General features: G+C 36.7%; 1 protein-coding gene across 1 annotated transcript; it reads left to right on the top strand.

Moving 5' to 3' along the window:
* The first annotated feature begins 9554 nt into the window (after window positions 1-9554).
* On the top strand, window positions 9555-13708 carry LOC147857271 (uncharacterized protein At5g02240-like). The gene is made up of 7 exons (XM_087328907.1): window positions 9555-9682; window positions 10145-10419; window positions 10908-10944; window positions 11033-11130; window positions 11227-11288; window positions 12057-12180; window positions 13347-13708. The coding sequence occupies exons 1-7, from the start codon at window positions 9634-9636 to the stop codon at window positions 13464-13466; spliced, it is 765 nt and encodes a 254-aa protein (XP_087185033.1). The 5' UTR covers window positions 9555-9633; the 3' UTR covers window positions 13467-13708.
* Window positions 13709-15895: the final 2187 nt, after the last annotated feature.

Below are 15895 nucleotides of genomic sequence, written 5' to 3'. Positions count from 1 at the left end.
CATCGCAATTGTGTCTTGAACATTGTGCGTAAACCTTTCTCATGATGCGCATTCTTAACACATAAGTGTCCATCCTCGTCTTGCAATCAGGAGTCGTGATTATCTCGGTCACACGTAACGTTTGTGGGGTGTGTATGTAATGGCCCTTGAAGTAAGAAACTAGATGAGCCCCAATAAGTAATTGCCTTTGATTTTGGGGATCTTGCCTCTTGTGTGATTGTTTTCCTCGTTCCAATATAGTATTTGATTTTACAATATCACCTCATATAAATCTCTCTTAGGGAAAGAGCATCTCTGATCTTTGATTTTGCAATATCACCTCACGAAAATCCATCTTTAAAGGGAAAGAGTGTCTCACATCTTTGATTCTACAATATCACCTCATGTCAATCCATCTTAGGGCAAGAGCATCTCTCGTCTTATCATTGCCTTTGATTCGAGGATACGACTTTGGTCTTTACGGTGATCAACATCAATGATTTGATGAATGGTCATGCAACCATGGGTTACCTTGTTCCCCCTTGTGAACCCCCCCCCTAGACAAAGAGAGGTCTAACTTCAACCTCTAATTCAAGGGTAATCATCTCCATGTATCAAAACCCCAATAAGTAAAAGACAATCCGCGTGAACAACAATACACTCACATTCATGGAAATCATCTTCTACTGTGAAAACACACTCAATGAAAAGATAACCAGTATTAGTTTGAGATGCAATCTCCTTGTGGGAAATCCCCTGAGAAGAAGAAGAAAAATTGTAGGTCATAAAAAAGGTCAATGTGTTCTTTTATACCAAAACAACAAACACCGTAAAAAAAGAGGCAAATCTCCTTTAGTAATCACCTATGCTTCATGTCGTCCCTCCTCATAATGATATATCTTTCTCTTGGTCATCATGGGTAAGATTATTAATGGACATCTTGTACACGCCTCCAAAAGGAACTTCCCTAAGGTCTACCATGTGTTTAGACTAGATCTTGACTAACGTCAAACATGGGTTTCAATTCTTATGCCACTTTGTCTAGGAACTCTTATAGAGATAAACTCTTCCTAGCATTGTATGGTAAACATTTCTTATATGGCATACCTTATATCAATGTTTTAAGAAATGGCATGCGTGTAACCCATGCCCACTTCCCTTCCTTCTTCTATTTTATTTATCTTATCGCATAGATTGCAATCTATCTCCCCTAGACATTAAAAGGATATCTATCTTTCTTCACTATTGACTAATCCATATTGGTATACCGTAATACATACCAACAAAACTACAAGAGTTTGTGCAACTTGCAAGTCAAATACAACTAAAATAATATAAATCAACCAACAAGAGGCATTCTTCCCTTTGTTTCTTCCAAACGGTTGTTAACAATTCATATGTTAAAACAATATATGTATTTGAATTGTCTTTGTGGATTCACTTATTAGTATAATCATAACTACAACGCGTATTTGTGTACGATAAAACATTGAAACCATTAATAATATCATATGATGTATGTACATGTCATTCTCTTTGCATTAATGATGAATACTAACGGAATCCATTATTGCATTCATATTTTGTACGTAATTACTAATATGTCACATTGTTGACCGAGAGGCCAACGTCCATGGAGCAATAACCAATGTGTTCAATTAATTGGCGCATGCCATGTAATTAAAGACATAAATGTACTCATCATCAAGTTTGTATTAACTCATTGATCAAATAATTCATCATAAAACATAAGCCACAAGTAAAAAGATACATACAAAAAGAGAACACAACATGCAAGAGACCAAGTCCCAATTGCTATAAACAAATAACTCAAAAGGATATTTAGAATTATATCTTATTTTCCATGAACTCATATGTGAGTCTTCTTTTCAAACACACCAAGAGTGCAATACCAAACAACAAATATACTTGCAATTTGCAATACATTTGTGAGTAATAGTAAACTCCACAGTTTCACTTGCTATCTTGGTAATAAATAACAAAGAAAATATGACAAAACAAAAGAGACCAAACTAGAATGGAAACAAACAACACAATGTCAACTTACATGCTATTTTTAACTATGATTCTTTTTGTGCACAAATAACAAGGTGAATAATATAAAACTCGAGCATACCAATCGTAAGGCTTGCATTTAGACAACACAAGACAAATAGAGATCCACAAGTCAACACAACAAATGGACTTGCAAACTATATTTTCAACACTAAGATTGAATTGGACGATTGCACTGGTCAATTCTACCAATAATTTAAGGCTTTATATCTCTAACTCTCTAACAAGCATTCAATTTGTGGGCATCTAAAAGTTTATGACTTTTTATGACATTAATTAAACCCTTCCTTGTTTTGCGATGATTTTACCAACTAGGGGTTCACCCATGAGCCCTTTAATCTTTCCAATTTACACTCCAACATATAATCATTCTCAACTTTTGGAGTTAACGTGTTTCTCATACACACATATCATTACTTATGTTGATTCGCCTCATTCAAACATAATGTTTATTGTGAAAAATTAAAATGTTGGACAACAAATTTGAAACATATAAGATGTACCCTTATGATGATCCAGCCCATCAATATGGTGGTTGCTATCTCCACATATAGTATGCCTTAAACTTGTGTGTATGTAAAGGAGAAAATGATATGTTTCTATCTTTCAAGTCCTAACCATTAAATATATTGCCTAGGCCCACATATGGATGCTCATAGTAATCAACAACGATTTGGATCGGTTTGGGAATATCAAAATCAAAACTTAAACCGAATTGAACAACAAAACCTTCAAACTTAAAATCATTCAAACCAAACCCTTATAGAGGATGTGCCATGCCAATTTGAACTTGCCAAGTCTGTACAATTACGACCCTACAATGCAATAACATTCTTTGGGCCTATCATCGTTTCTGTAACTTTTTTTTTTAATCCCTAGGACAATTTAATTGGTTTTTTGCACCCAATTTCGTCGGAGCCACTATTTCTTGATTTATTTTCTTCTTTCAATGTTTATATTTAGAATTAGCTCACGAGGAATGGTATCTCTTTGGGATTAACTCTTGCATCTAATAACTCGTTAATTGCCAAGAAAATTTGATGTTCAACTGTGAGAGTATTTCAAGGTTGTTTTTTCTTAGACGATCAAGCTTAATCAATAGAGCTCAAGGTTTTTGACCTTGTGGTCATGGGTTAGAACCCCATTGTTGATAATCACTCTATATTATCGGTGTGATGAGTTTCCCAATGAAATGATTTGGTGACTTGTTTTACATGCCGCCTTCTCCAAAATTCATGTAACTTTGTGTCCTAACTCTTGCAATGGAATTTTGGAGAAGGCGGCATGTAAAACAAGTCACTGAATCATTTCATTGGGAAACTCATCACACCGATAATATAGAGTGATTATCAACAATGGGGTTCTAACCCATGACCACAAGGTTAAAAACCTTGAGCTCTATTGATTAGGCTTGATCGTCTAAGAGAAAACAACCTTGAAATACTCTCACAATTGAACATCAAATTTTCATGGAGAAGTCTTCATGCCAAATACTCAAACAAGGATTTTCACAAAATAGCAAAATAAATATTAAATTTTATAAGTAATAGTACAACAAGATAATTCTCGGCTCCGTTAATGTAGTAAACAATAGATAGAAGAAGGATAGGATGAAGATATGGGTAAACGGAGGGGATAAGATCACGAGTAGAGCTTCAGGGGTATATCGCCGAGTTTTGGTTCAACGTCTCAACGAGCGATGGTCACATTGCCTTTTTTATTTTAGCACACTCCATGTGCTTTTGTTTTGTGAAAACACACAATTATATCAATTGAGCTAAGCCTTTTTTGAGATATCTCTTTCTCACCACATCCTTGATCTATCATTCAACCTTTTTTTTAATATTCTTGGTTTAACTTAATTCCTCCTATGCATTTCCCACATCACAATAGCGGATGCCATTAAATCTTACAATTCCACACTAACTGTTATGGGCATGACCATATAATATCCCGTGGTGTGAATTTACCATAGTATTCTATACACGTGGATAAGTGTGAGGGTTAAACGAGAGTGTAAAGAAGGGGAGAATTACTTTTAATCCTCGGGATTGAGACAACCCATTAGGCCAAGTGTGAACTTGCATGGGGGCCTTGGGTATCACTTTAAATATGAGGCCTAGCTACCCTCATTTCATGATATCTTGACTACGTTGAGACTCTGTTTCGTGGTGGGTCAACTCTTGTAGCGAGCACGCCAACACTAGGTACGACTCGACGCCACGACGGTGGTATGGGACGCCGATCGAGGCTCGAGTCGATCACGATCCCTTTGCTCGAGGGTGGTTGGGTGGATCAACACCCTTCATTCTCTCTCTCCTTTCTATCTATCTATCTTTTATCCTTATCATATGCTTACTTTAGATCATAACTCTAACAGTTGGTATCAGAGCTTATGTTTCCAATGTTTCCTTTGTTTGTTTTTGTCTTCTTGATGAATGGTGATCAATCGACATGCGGTCGACCTTGATCCAGATAACGATCAGCAAAGGAACTTCAGTAACTCTTTCTTGTTTTTTTTTGTATTTTTTCTTCTCCCATCTAATAATGTATATGGTCAATATGTAATTTTTTCTCATTGATTCAATGATGTTGGAGTGGTAATTAATTGGTTGTATAAAACGTTTACATATATGTATAAGGTCAATACCTCATTTGACATATATTTAATATGTGATTAGTGTCGTATGCATACGAGGTTAATACCTCAATTGCGTATTACGTTCACATACATATGTTACGTTTGCGTATGAGGTCAATACCTTGATTTCTATGTAAATGATATGTGTTTGGTGTCATATGTGTAAGAGGTCAATACCTCAATTGCATATTACGATTAACTCTTAATTTTGGATGTTTCGTGTGCGTCGAGGCTATATGCCTCGATTACGTGTCTCGATTTCATCATATGTTGGCTATTTGATGTTACGATTTTTTTAATATACGCATATGTGGTCACGTGTATATGTATTTGATTGTATATATGTGATAAATAAACATATGTGTGTATTTGATATTACGTGATCTTTATATCGAATGTTGTCCTTTTCGAGGAAAGGATCTTGGTTTCTGTAGAAAGTAGCGTGCGGAAGCAGGTATGAAGACCGAACAGAAGGAAGGAAACTCAGGTTCAATGGAGAGCTTGAGCTTACACGGTATACACAGGAGAGACAGAGAGAGTAGACACAAAAAATATATTCAATAATAATACTCCTGTCTGTACATAAGACGTGCTCAGTGAACACTTTTATACAAGTCCTAGAAGGACTGACCGAAGTACTGACAGTACTTCAATGCTCCTCAAGAGCTCCTACACTAACTCCCAAATATATTCCTCACGGAATATCTTTCCTAACGACCTCCCGGTTTACGCACTCGGCCTAACCGATCGGTCCCAACCGATCCGGTCCTCGGCTTCTTCAGCCGATCCGGTCCTCGGCTTCTTCAGCCGATCCGGCCGATGTTGAGCTTGTCTCTCAACAGTTTCCGTCCTCACATTTATGTGAGAATGGCGTAGTCATCATCCTTTTTTCAACAATTTTTTTTTGTTGACATCCTCGTTAATCACTTTGATTTCGTTACGTAATGAAATGCTCTTAGCCACAATGATGTTGAGAACGTAGGGCTTGACCCACTTCATGTGAGGTCGCTCCTATGACACACATATCCAACATCCCTCCCTCATTACATGGATACGATGCCACCATGCATCATTCTTACGAAAGGCATTCGTAGTGACGTAACCATGTGATGGGCCACGTGGGCATACTATGAAAAGAGGGCTCATTTCGCTTGACCATTGGGTTGCACTTTGGCGTATGTCTTCGTAATTATGAGACTTGACGTTAGGTAACGTACCAACATAGTTTGTGGTAAATGAGAGGGAAATAACGACTCTTGACATATATGTTTCTTTTTAAAAAACATATATGGGCAAATGCCTCACATATCTCTTATACGCATAAAACATTTAATATTCAACACGTGCAACTTATTTGGTTAGCTCAAGGGTTTAATGCATTTGTTCTCGAGGTCTCGAGTTCAAATATGACCAAGATCATACAACATTATTGATACATATGACTATAGTACATGTTTAGACTTTAGGTCTAAGTACACCTCGGGGTCCTTGTAATAGGACATAAAGAGCCGAAACCACATATGTGGGCACAAAAACATAGGTTATTGTTAACATTTTTTTCGTGTATAAACTATTCATGACACAAACATACATGGTTGAGCCTCGGGGAGCCGCCATGAAAAAATCAATATAGAGATTAGGGAAAGACATTCATTTGTCACCCCCATGGTTTTTAAAACACCTTTGTGTTACCATAGTAACCTGACCTTGAACCTCATCTTATACGTCTAGAGGGGTATTGACGTGAGATCATGATATTGATTAATGTTTGCCCATGATATGTTTACATCACGACATGATGTTATGCCTATTTGTCTGACCTTATCCTATTTCTTTGCCAGAAATAATCATTCAATGGCTCAGAATAACGACCCGATGTCATCCGCTCAAGCGAAAGGAACTCAAGGAAATCCTCCTGGAGCAATCTCCATTGAGTCGTATTTCTTACAAATACAAAATTTCCTTCCTTCCACATTGCTAACGGTCTGCTCTACTAAATGTCACCAATGTCATGTTAACAAAGCCGAGCAACTTAAAGCCGTAGGACTTTTACATCCCTTGGACATTCCCAATAATAAGTGGGAACGTATATCCATTGATTTTATTGTTAGCCTTCCTCGCACCCAAAAAGGCCATGATGCCATCTGGGTTGTGGTTGATCGACTAACTAAAATGGCCAGATTTATTGCTACTAAAACCACGATAACAACTCCTGAATTGGCTTACCAATTTGTTGACGAGTTATTTCGTTTTTATGGGTTATTGATGGATATTGTGAGTGATCGAGATCCAAATTTTACTAGTGACTTCTGGACGCAAATCTTTAAGAAGTTAGAAACTACATTGAGCATGAGCTCCACGGATCATCCTCAATCCGATGGACAGACAGAACAAGTAAATCAAATTATTGAGGACATGCTTCGAGCGTATGTTGGTGCAAAACCAACAAAATGGGAACGTTATCTCCCAAATTTGGAGTTTGCTTATAACAACTCCCAGCATATGTCGACGGGATATAGTCGTTTTATGTTGATGTATGGTTTTCAACCACGAGCCCTGATTGATGTTAATATACATTATGATGAGTTGTGAAGTACGCAAAAATTTATTCGGGATATGCAAGATATGTTACATACTGCACGAGATAATATAAAAACAGCTCAAGATAGAGCGTGTTTTTACGCTGATCATAATAGGCAACCTTGTGTATTCAACCTTGGACAGAAGGTATTTTTGCGTGTACCTCACAATTCTAAAACATTGTCTACGGGTAAGTGTGCTAAGTTAGCCCCACGGTTTGTGAACCTTTTCAAGTCCTCAAACGCATTGGTTCATCAACCTATCATCTCACTCTTCCCGATGGCATTGAAATTTATCTAGTTTTTCATGTAAGTCGTTTAAAAGAACTTCTAGGTTCTGGCGACAATACAATTACAATTGAAACTTTGGTTACTACTAAAGAATTATCTTCTAAACCACATGTACCAGAAAGAATTCTCGATGTTAAAACAAAAAATCTGCGTACTAAAATAATCCGAGAATATAAAATTAAATGGATGGATAAATCTATCAAAGATGCCACATGGGAACGCGAAAATACTGTTAGAACTAACTTCCCTAACTTTCCATTGCAAGAGTGCAATGTTTTAAAGAGGGAGAGTATGTTACGGGCATGACCATATAATATCTCATGGTGAGAATTTACCGTAGTATTCTATACACGGGGATAAGTGTGAGGGTTAAACGAGCTTGTAAAGAAGGGGAGGATTACTTTTAATCCTCAGGATTGAGACAACCCATTAGGCCAAGTGTGAACTTGCTTGGGGCCTTGGGTATCGCTATAAATATGAGGCCTAGCTACCCTCATTTCATGATATCTTGACTATGTCGAGACTCTGTTTCGTGGTGGGTCAACTCTTGTAGCGAGCGCGCCAGCACCAAGTATGACTTGACGCCACGACGGTGGTATGGGACGCTGATCGAGGCTTGAGTCCGTCTTGATCCCCTTGCTCAGGGGTGGTCGGGTGGATCAACACCCTTCTTTCTCTCTCTCCTTTCTATCTATCTATCTTTTATCCTTATCATATGCTTATCATAACTCTAACACTATCAATGCACAAACTTCTTATGGGTGCATGAATGCTTACCAAGTTATTCAATCTTACAACTCCTCAATACCAATGCATGCTTCTTATGGGCATGTGCATGCTTCGCAAGTCATTCAAATCTGATAGCTCCATGGTATCAAATTTCAATATGCTTCCTAAGTCATTTAATCTAATAACTCCCAAGTATCAATGCAGACTTCTTATGGGTATGTGCAAGCTTCCCAAAGTCATCTAATCCGATAGCTAGCAATTGACAACTGTTTGGTTTGGTTCAAGAGTGTTAAACTCAAATCATTTAAAATCGAATAGAACCGAACCACGAAACCGTTTTAACCACAACCATTTAAACTAAACCGTTACAAAAAAAAATTCAAGCTCAAACCAAACGGTTTTAGAGACATTCAAACCTATAAACCGTTAAAACCATGGTTTCGCGATTCGGTTTTGGTTTTCAAGTTAGGTCAAAATCCAAAATTTCACATTTTTCAATATTTCAAATTTTAATTTTCCAAAATTTAAGGTTTTTTCTTAAAAGATCAAATTTAGGCTTAAAATGTTCAAAAAAATATTTAAGAAAATTACTGAGTGTCAATCCTAAACTATCAAACCGTTTTAATTGAAAACCGGTAAACCGATAAAGGCTCAAACTAAACTTGTAAACCACAAACCAAACTGAACCGTTAACAAAAACCTAAACCTAAACCTGAACTTAACCAAACCAAACAGTTTTAACCGGTAAGCTGCTATTTCACAGTTCGGTTTCGTTCAAACCGAATCGTTGCCAATTGTTACCAATAGCTCCTCAATATCAATGCAGACTTTATGGGTGTGGCACATGCTTCCCAAGTCATTCAATCTTACAACAGTTGCTTAGTGTCACTCAAAGTCACGATACTCAGTTTCTTATTCTCGGGAGGTAATAAGAAATATTGGGCTTTCATGTTCAACAGTCTCGGATACATTCGGAGACTCTCGATGGATTCATTCATTCATTCATTCATTCATTATGTGGGCAACAGAATCAAATTGAGAATTGGTCGCGACTCCGCCCCCAGAATCAATTCTTTCTTCTTCCAGGAGGTTTGTGCCATCCCTCAAGAAAAATTGCATTACATTTATAAATTATACATATGTATGTATCAGTATGTATGTCTAAGAGAGAGGAAATGGGATTTTGTGTGTATTAATTATTAGTAATTACATTTGTAGAGAGAGGAAAATGCACCTCTCTGTGAGAACAGAGTATGTACATATACATACTGAGACGAAGAGAAAACACAGACTCAGATACATTGAGAGACAGAGACAGAGACAGAGAGACAGAAGGACATGGCTGAAGGCAAGACAGTGCTTGTCACCGGCGCTGGAGGTAGAACTGGTAAGAAATACAGAGGCTAGACACAAAGACAGAGAGAGAGAGAGAGAGAGATGAATGATCTGTAGAGCAGAAACATAAGAATGTGAATGAAAAAACACAATCTAAGCAATGCCCACATCTTATATAGGGAAAATATAGTGTGTGTTTCCATGAAAACTCAGAAGAAGAAACAGAGAGAGAGATAGAGAGAAAGAAAGAAATGTTAATGTCTTCTAAGGCCAAAATTGGCCCATGAGACAATTGGTTTACAACAAAATGGGATATTTACCCATTCATCGAAAGGAAAAAATAAAATAAAATTAGAGCTTAAGCTAAATAGTTCTAGTAAAATAACAAACATGTTCGGGAATGAAATGGCTTTATACTAGGCCCAGTTTCATTTTCAGAGGGAGGAACGGAGAGTGAGTGAGAGAAGCAACAAAAGAAATAATAATATAATGCCCTTATATGCCCATTCAACAGGTCATCTTGTATATAAGAATCTCAAGGAGAGGCCCAATCTCTTCGTTGCAAGGGGCCTTGTAAGATCAGAGAGTAGCAAAGAGAAGATAAATGGTGAAGATGATGCCATATTCATCGCGGATATAAGAAATCGAGAGAGTTTGGACGCTCCATTATCTGGTGTAAATGTACTTATAATTCTTACTAGTGCTTCTCCACAGATCAAACCAGGCTTTGATCCAAGCAAAGGTGGACCCCCCGAGTTCTATTACAAAGAAGGAGAGTACCCTGAAGAGGTAAATCTATGTTTACAAAACCTTGTCTGTAAGTAATTGGTATAAAGGTTTAAAAGAAGTCTGATAGAGTTGCCATATGAAACTTAATGGCAATGCTTCAGGGTACCTATTCCTAACCCTATACTATTAAAAGAAGTATAGAAGGGATGCTAGTGATGATCCCTTCTCTAATTAATGGTTATTATAGGTAAACCAAATAGCATTTAACCATATAAAGAATTAGCTATTAACTCGTTGATAATATGTGAGCCTTGCTATTGAAGAATGTTAAGATGGGGAGACAATAGAAGGCCAGTGTTTTGTTAATCTTTGCATCTATATATCTTAGCGAGGCCGGGTAAGACACTCCTTGATTATGGTCTAAAAAATAATTGATCCTGTATTCTGAGTTGATCCTTTTTTAAGGGTTTAACATGCATGAGTTTCCAGTCACCCAATTGTATTTATAATCATATATGTACTCATTTATATGGTAAATGTTTAACCAGGTTGATTGGATCGGACAGAAGAATCAGATTGATACAGGTGAAAGATAGATAGATGTCATTGACACATACAACAAAGAAGTCATCTAAATTTTCATAATTTTGAATGTGATAGATTGTGTTTGCAGCCAAAGAAAAAGGCGTGGAGCACATCATTTTGGTTGGTTCCATGGGTGGAACTGATCCGAATCACCGTCTCAACTCTTTTGGCAATGGGAATATTTTGGTATGGCACTTTGATAAATACAATTCTGCATAGAAGTATTGAAAGTCTGATCTTCTTCCTGATTGAAACAAATGGACATGGAATTATTCTAATTAGATTTGGAAACGCAAAGCTGAGCAATATTTGGCTGATTCAGGTGTACCATACACAATCATAAGGTACAACCTTAAAGCAAAATAGTGTCATTTGAATTAATTTGCACTGTTCTTAAATGATAAATTGATATTATCCTTATTCATTTATAGAGCATTGAACTTGTAGCATTAATCGTTAGTAATTTCATCTGTTTAGGTCATATTTGAGTCTTTGACCAACTACTAAAATAATGAAACAGTGGTATATGGTCAAATTCGAACAAAATATGTAATCATGCGGACTGAATTTTAGGAAAACTTTGAGTTGCAAACAATCCAAAGACATTAAAACTCTGCTATTGGCTTTCATATTGGTTTCTTCAGATTATGAAATAATCTAATTTGACCAACTACTAAAATAATGAAAAGCTGGTGTATGGTCACGTTCGAACAAAAGATGTAATCATGCTGACTGAATTTAGGAAAACTTTGAGTTGCAAACAATCCAAAGACATTAAAACTATGATATTCGATTTCATATTGGTTTCTTCAGATTATGAAATACTCAAATTTGAAATTTGAAGATGATACATGAGGAACAACTGAGAAACACATCACCAAACTCCTAAAAGACATAGTTTTAGTAGTTATTTCTATTCACTCTAAATCCCTTAAGTCTTTAATACCCTTGATTTTCATGAGGTTTGTTAGAATATGCTACTCATTAAACCATATTTTCGGTGGTGTATACCATCTTTATTTATAGTTGAAACTAAAAATCTATACCTATCCTAATATATGGGATTCATTGTTCATTTGCTACCTTCTAATGTTTTCTCTTAAGTATTCCAGACCTGGCGGATTGCTAGATAAAGAAGGTGGGAAACGGGAGCTGGTTGTCGGAAAGGATGACGAGCTTCTTTCTACGAGTACGAAGTCGATTCCACGAGCAGATGTTGCAGAAGTCTGTGTGCAGGTACTATGAATTATGTTTTTCTCTTAATGGGGGATGATAATCATATGATATATAGCTCCATTTGCAGCATCTGAGATGATGCCAAAGATTTGAAGTTTCATCCTATGGTGTACATGGCAATGGTCATATCATTGGAGCACCCCCCCCCCCCCACCCCACCCCCCCCAAAAAAAGGACCTGTAAATTATCTTTTGAACTCAACAATAGAACCAGTTATGTAAATTAATGGCATCTTCAAATACTAGATCAACTGTCTCCTCCACCAAAATTCATAAATTATTTTCGACCAACTGCCATGACCAATTATGTGAATGAAAGGTCTATTCGAGCGGTGGACCAAGAAATAAACTTTCACCTCCAAATTATTTTCTACCAAGTACAACCAGGCATGATTTTTTCAAGGGGGCTGGGCTGGTAAATGAAGTTTTCCTCGGTTTACATAATGAGGGTCCTAAATACTGTTGCAACCTAACAGGCCTTTTTCCGCTTTTATATACACACTATTAGTTATTGTTTAGGGATAAACAACTCTAGCAAATCTTCATATTATTATAATACTCATACTGTAGCAAACTAACCAACCTTTTCCCCATTTGTTTACACTTATTTATTGTTTAGAGGTAAACAACTCTAGCAAATCTTCATATTATGATAAATACTCAGTTAAGAGTAGTATCGTTACTATCTCTTGTAGTTTGAAGAATTACACCATCTGCCCCCGATAAAAAATTTGAGCAGTTTTGGTAATAAAGATGTGGAAGTTATTAACCACTCTTATCCTCTTTAATGCTGAAATTTCTCGCACCAATTGTTCTGTTTACAACTTATTATGCGTAGGTTCATGCAAGAACTTAATTTTGAGCAAATTTGATAATAAAGATGTGGAATTTATTAACCACTCTAATCCTCTTTAATGCTGAAACTTCTTGTGTTTTTAATCCAACATTAATCTCAAAATTCTTCTAATTGAAGCTCATTCTCCATTGAGCATTGCCTTGATTCTATCATGTAATCTTGTTTTCTACTGCTTTTATGTTAATGTGTGTGGATCTCGATTTTAATCTCTCAACCTATTTGCACTGATATATTATAATATAACCCCTAGTGTTGATTCTCTTTCATTTAAGGTAGAAATTCTAAACATTTTATATGCCCACTTGTTGTAGGCAATTCTTCATGATGAAGTAAAGAACAAAGCTTTTGACCTTGCCTCAAAACCCGAGGGTGACGGTTCCCCAACCACGGACTTCAAGACTCTGTTCAGCCAAGTGAGTGCAGCCTTTTAGGTTTCCAAGGACCTTTTGAATCATGACAAAACAGTTGTGATTGGATATCCAACCAGCATACAAAAAAAACATCAATATCTTTGATTCCCTTTTAATGATCAATATTACTCTAACTTTGTATCTTTTCTAAACTGGTCGATGTGCCATGACTTTGGGAAGCATTTGTGGACACATTGTTAATAAATCATTTCTGTTAATTGCTGTAACACTCAAAAGGTAAAAAATTAAAGAGTTTGTTCCCACGCTCATTTTCCTCCTCCAATCCACTCATTATCCTCATCTGATCAGTTTTTTAATGTCTTCACCCTCAGCCGCTAATCTTCTTCCTATCTTTTCTCGTCCAACGGTTGTGGTAAAATGCATATTGTGTCCTGAAAATTCATGAATCTGAGTTTGCAATTTGATATAATGCTCCTCCAACTATAATGATAAAGTTCGTTTTTTTTCATTGAACAAATTCATGAATCTGAGTTTGCAATTTGATACAATGCTCTTCCAACAATTATAATAACATGTGTATTGTACATTCAACAAGTTCATGAATCTGAGTTTGCAATTTGATATAATGCTCCTCCAACAATTATGGTAAAAATGCATATTGTACATTGAACAAAGTTCATGGACCTGAGTTTGCAATTTGATATAATGCTCCTCCAACAATTATGGTAAAAATGCATATTGTACATTGAACAAAGTTCATGGACCTGAGTTTGCAATTTGATATAATGCTTTCCACACATTTCCAATCTAATCTAGTTTGTGCACAAATTTCTCTCTTAGTCATAGTGTGTGTGCCTTCAATCTCAACATTCATAAACCAAATTATTAATCTTCTAGAGTCACTACTTAGCCACAATATGAAAATGTTCCATTTTTGGTCCCATTGGTTCTATTTGATCTCTTCTGTTGATTGTAGAACCTGTTTGTTTGTCTATCTCTCCCTCTCTTGTTTATGCTGATTTCATGTATCTCCCTTGCTAAATATGTACATCACCTATTGAGAAAGAAAAAGGTAATAAACAACGTAAAGAATGTTGGAGTCCTCACTCCACGCCTTCACTTGCATCATCACCATCTCTAACTCCATCCTCACCTGGGCAATTGTCATCCCACACATTCTCACTTTTGCAACAAGTCCCACTCCCTTTCATCACCAATAAACATCGTCGCGTTCTCTAGTAGTGTGTTACCACACTTGTTCTCACCATTGAGTTACAGATTCGCAATTTAGAGTCACATCCGCATAAGATGACCCACATATTGATCGATCAAGGAGTAATGTGTTCATCATTCACAAGACACAAGATGTTTTACATTAGACCAGTGTGTTCGCAAGACATAACAGACATCTCACATTTAGTTGAACTGTCCCGGAAGTGCACTATATGCCTACAAAACTCCATATGTTCACAAAAAACAACAATGCGCCCAAACAAAAAACCATACAAAGGACATTGACATGGCCAAAAAGGGGCTCAAAGAATATCCCATCCTTAGCAAAAGAAACCCAAAGGTTTGACAAAGACCACATGATCACACCCAGTTGAATATTTAGATGATAATGATAATAGAAATCAAGGACAACCAAAAACCAACATTTTTGAAGACTAACACACTTGAGGAGTGAAGATGTTCTCTAGCAAAGAGCATGGTGCCACACTTCCCCACCCCATGCACTCTAGCAAAGAACATTTGTCCCTTCTACTCAAACAATGAACACACGGTCACCCATCGCATATATACCCTATCAAAGTGTACATGTTCATCTCACAACACACGTTCTAGCAAAGAACATGGCTCACAAATCACCCACCTGTTCACAATCCCATGCACTCTTGCAAAAAGCATGCGATCTAACAACACCCACAACTCTTGTAAAGAACCCACATTTGCTTTAACAAAGAGTAGTTGTTTTACATTCACATGCTCTAGCAAAGGTTGTAGGTCTGAAAAAGAGTCATATCCATCGGTATGTGAGATCACCTCAGAACACCTATGACACTAACAATGCCAATATCAATCATGACAACAATATCAATAGAGGCCACAAATACAATGAATCACCTCCATCTCCCTTGTATTCACAAACCTCCACAACCTACTGAAGCCAACTGCCATTGACACAATTACAATAGCCCATACCTACTATCAACCCCACTACAATAAACTAACGTGGATAAGATGATATGAGTCATTCTAATTACGTGTAATCTTGAAACTATAGCAACTAGTTTGGACATAACTAACTTTCAGACCCGAATCACCATTGATTTTTTTCACTTCTCCAAACGATAGAAACAGAGTGAAATTCCTTGAATTAGAGGTTCATGTCCTTTTTAGCGAAATGATGAAGAAAGGTGAAGGTTTTAAATCATTGTACAAATGTGGGACAAACTACCAAAAATCATAAAGAAAGAATCCCCCAAATG

The sequence above is a fragment of the Azolla caroliniana genome, unplaced genomic scaffold, assembly GCF_043228905.1.
Source record: "Azolla caroliniana isolate FFs.n. ecotype wild unplaced genomic scaffold, voAzoCaro1.0.p SCAF_12, whole genome shotgun sequence".
Classification (NCBI taxonomy): Eukaryota; Viridiplantae; Streptophyta; class Polypodiopsida; order Salviniales; family Salviniaceae; genus Azolla; species Azolla caroliniana.
This window is presented reverse-complemented; position numbering and strand designations above follow the sequence as displayed.

Bases quoted from the DNA above. Each gene is read 5' to 3' on its own strand.
- LOC147857271 (XM_087328907.1), top strand. From the start codon at position 9,634: ATGGCTGAAGGCAAGACAGTGCTTGTCACCGGCGCTGGAGGTAGAACT. The intron at 9,683-10,144 runs GTAAGAAATACA...CCCATTCAACAG, and splicing joins CGGCGCTGGAGGTAGAACTG to GTCATCTTGTATATAAGAAT. The intron at 12,181-13,346 runs GTACTATGAATT...CACTTGTTGTAG, and splicing joins TTGCAGAAGTCTGTGTGCAG to GCAATTCTTCATGATGAAGT.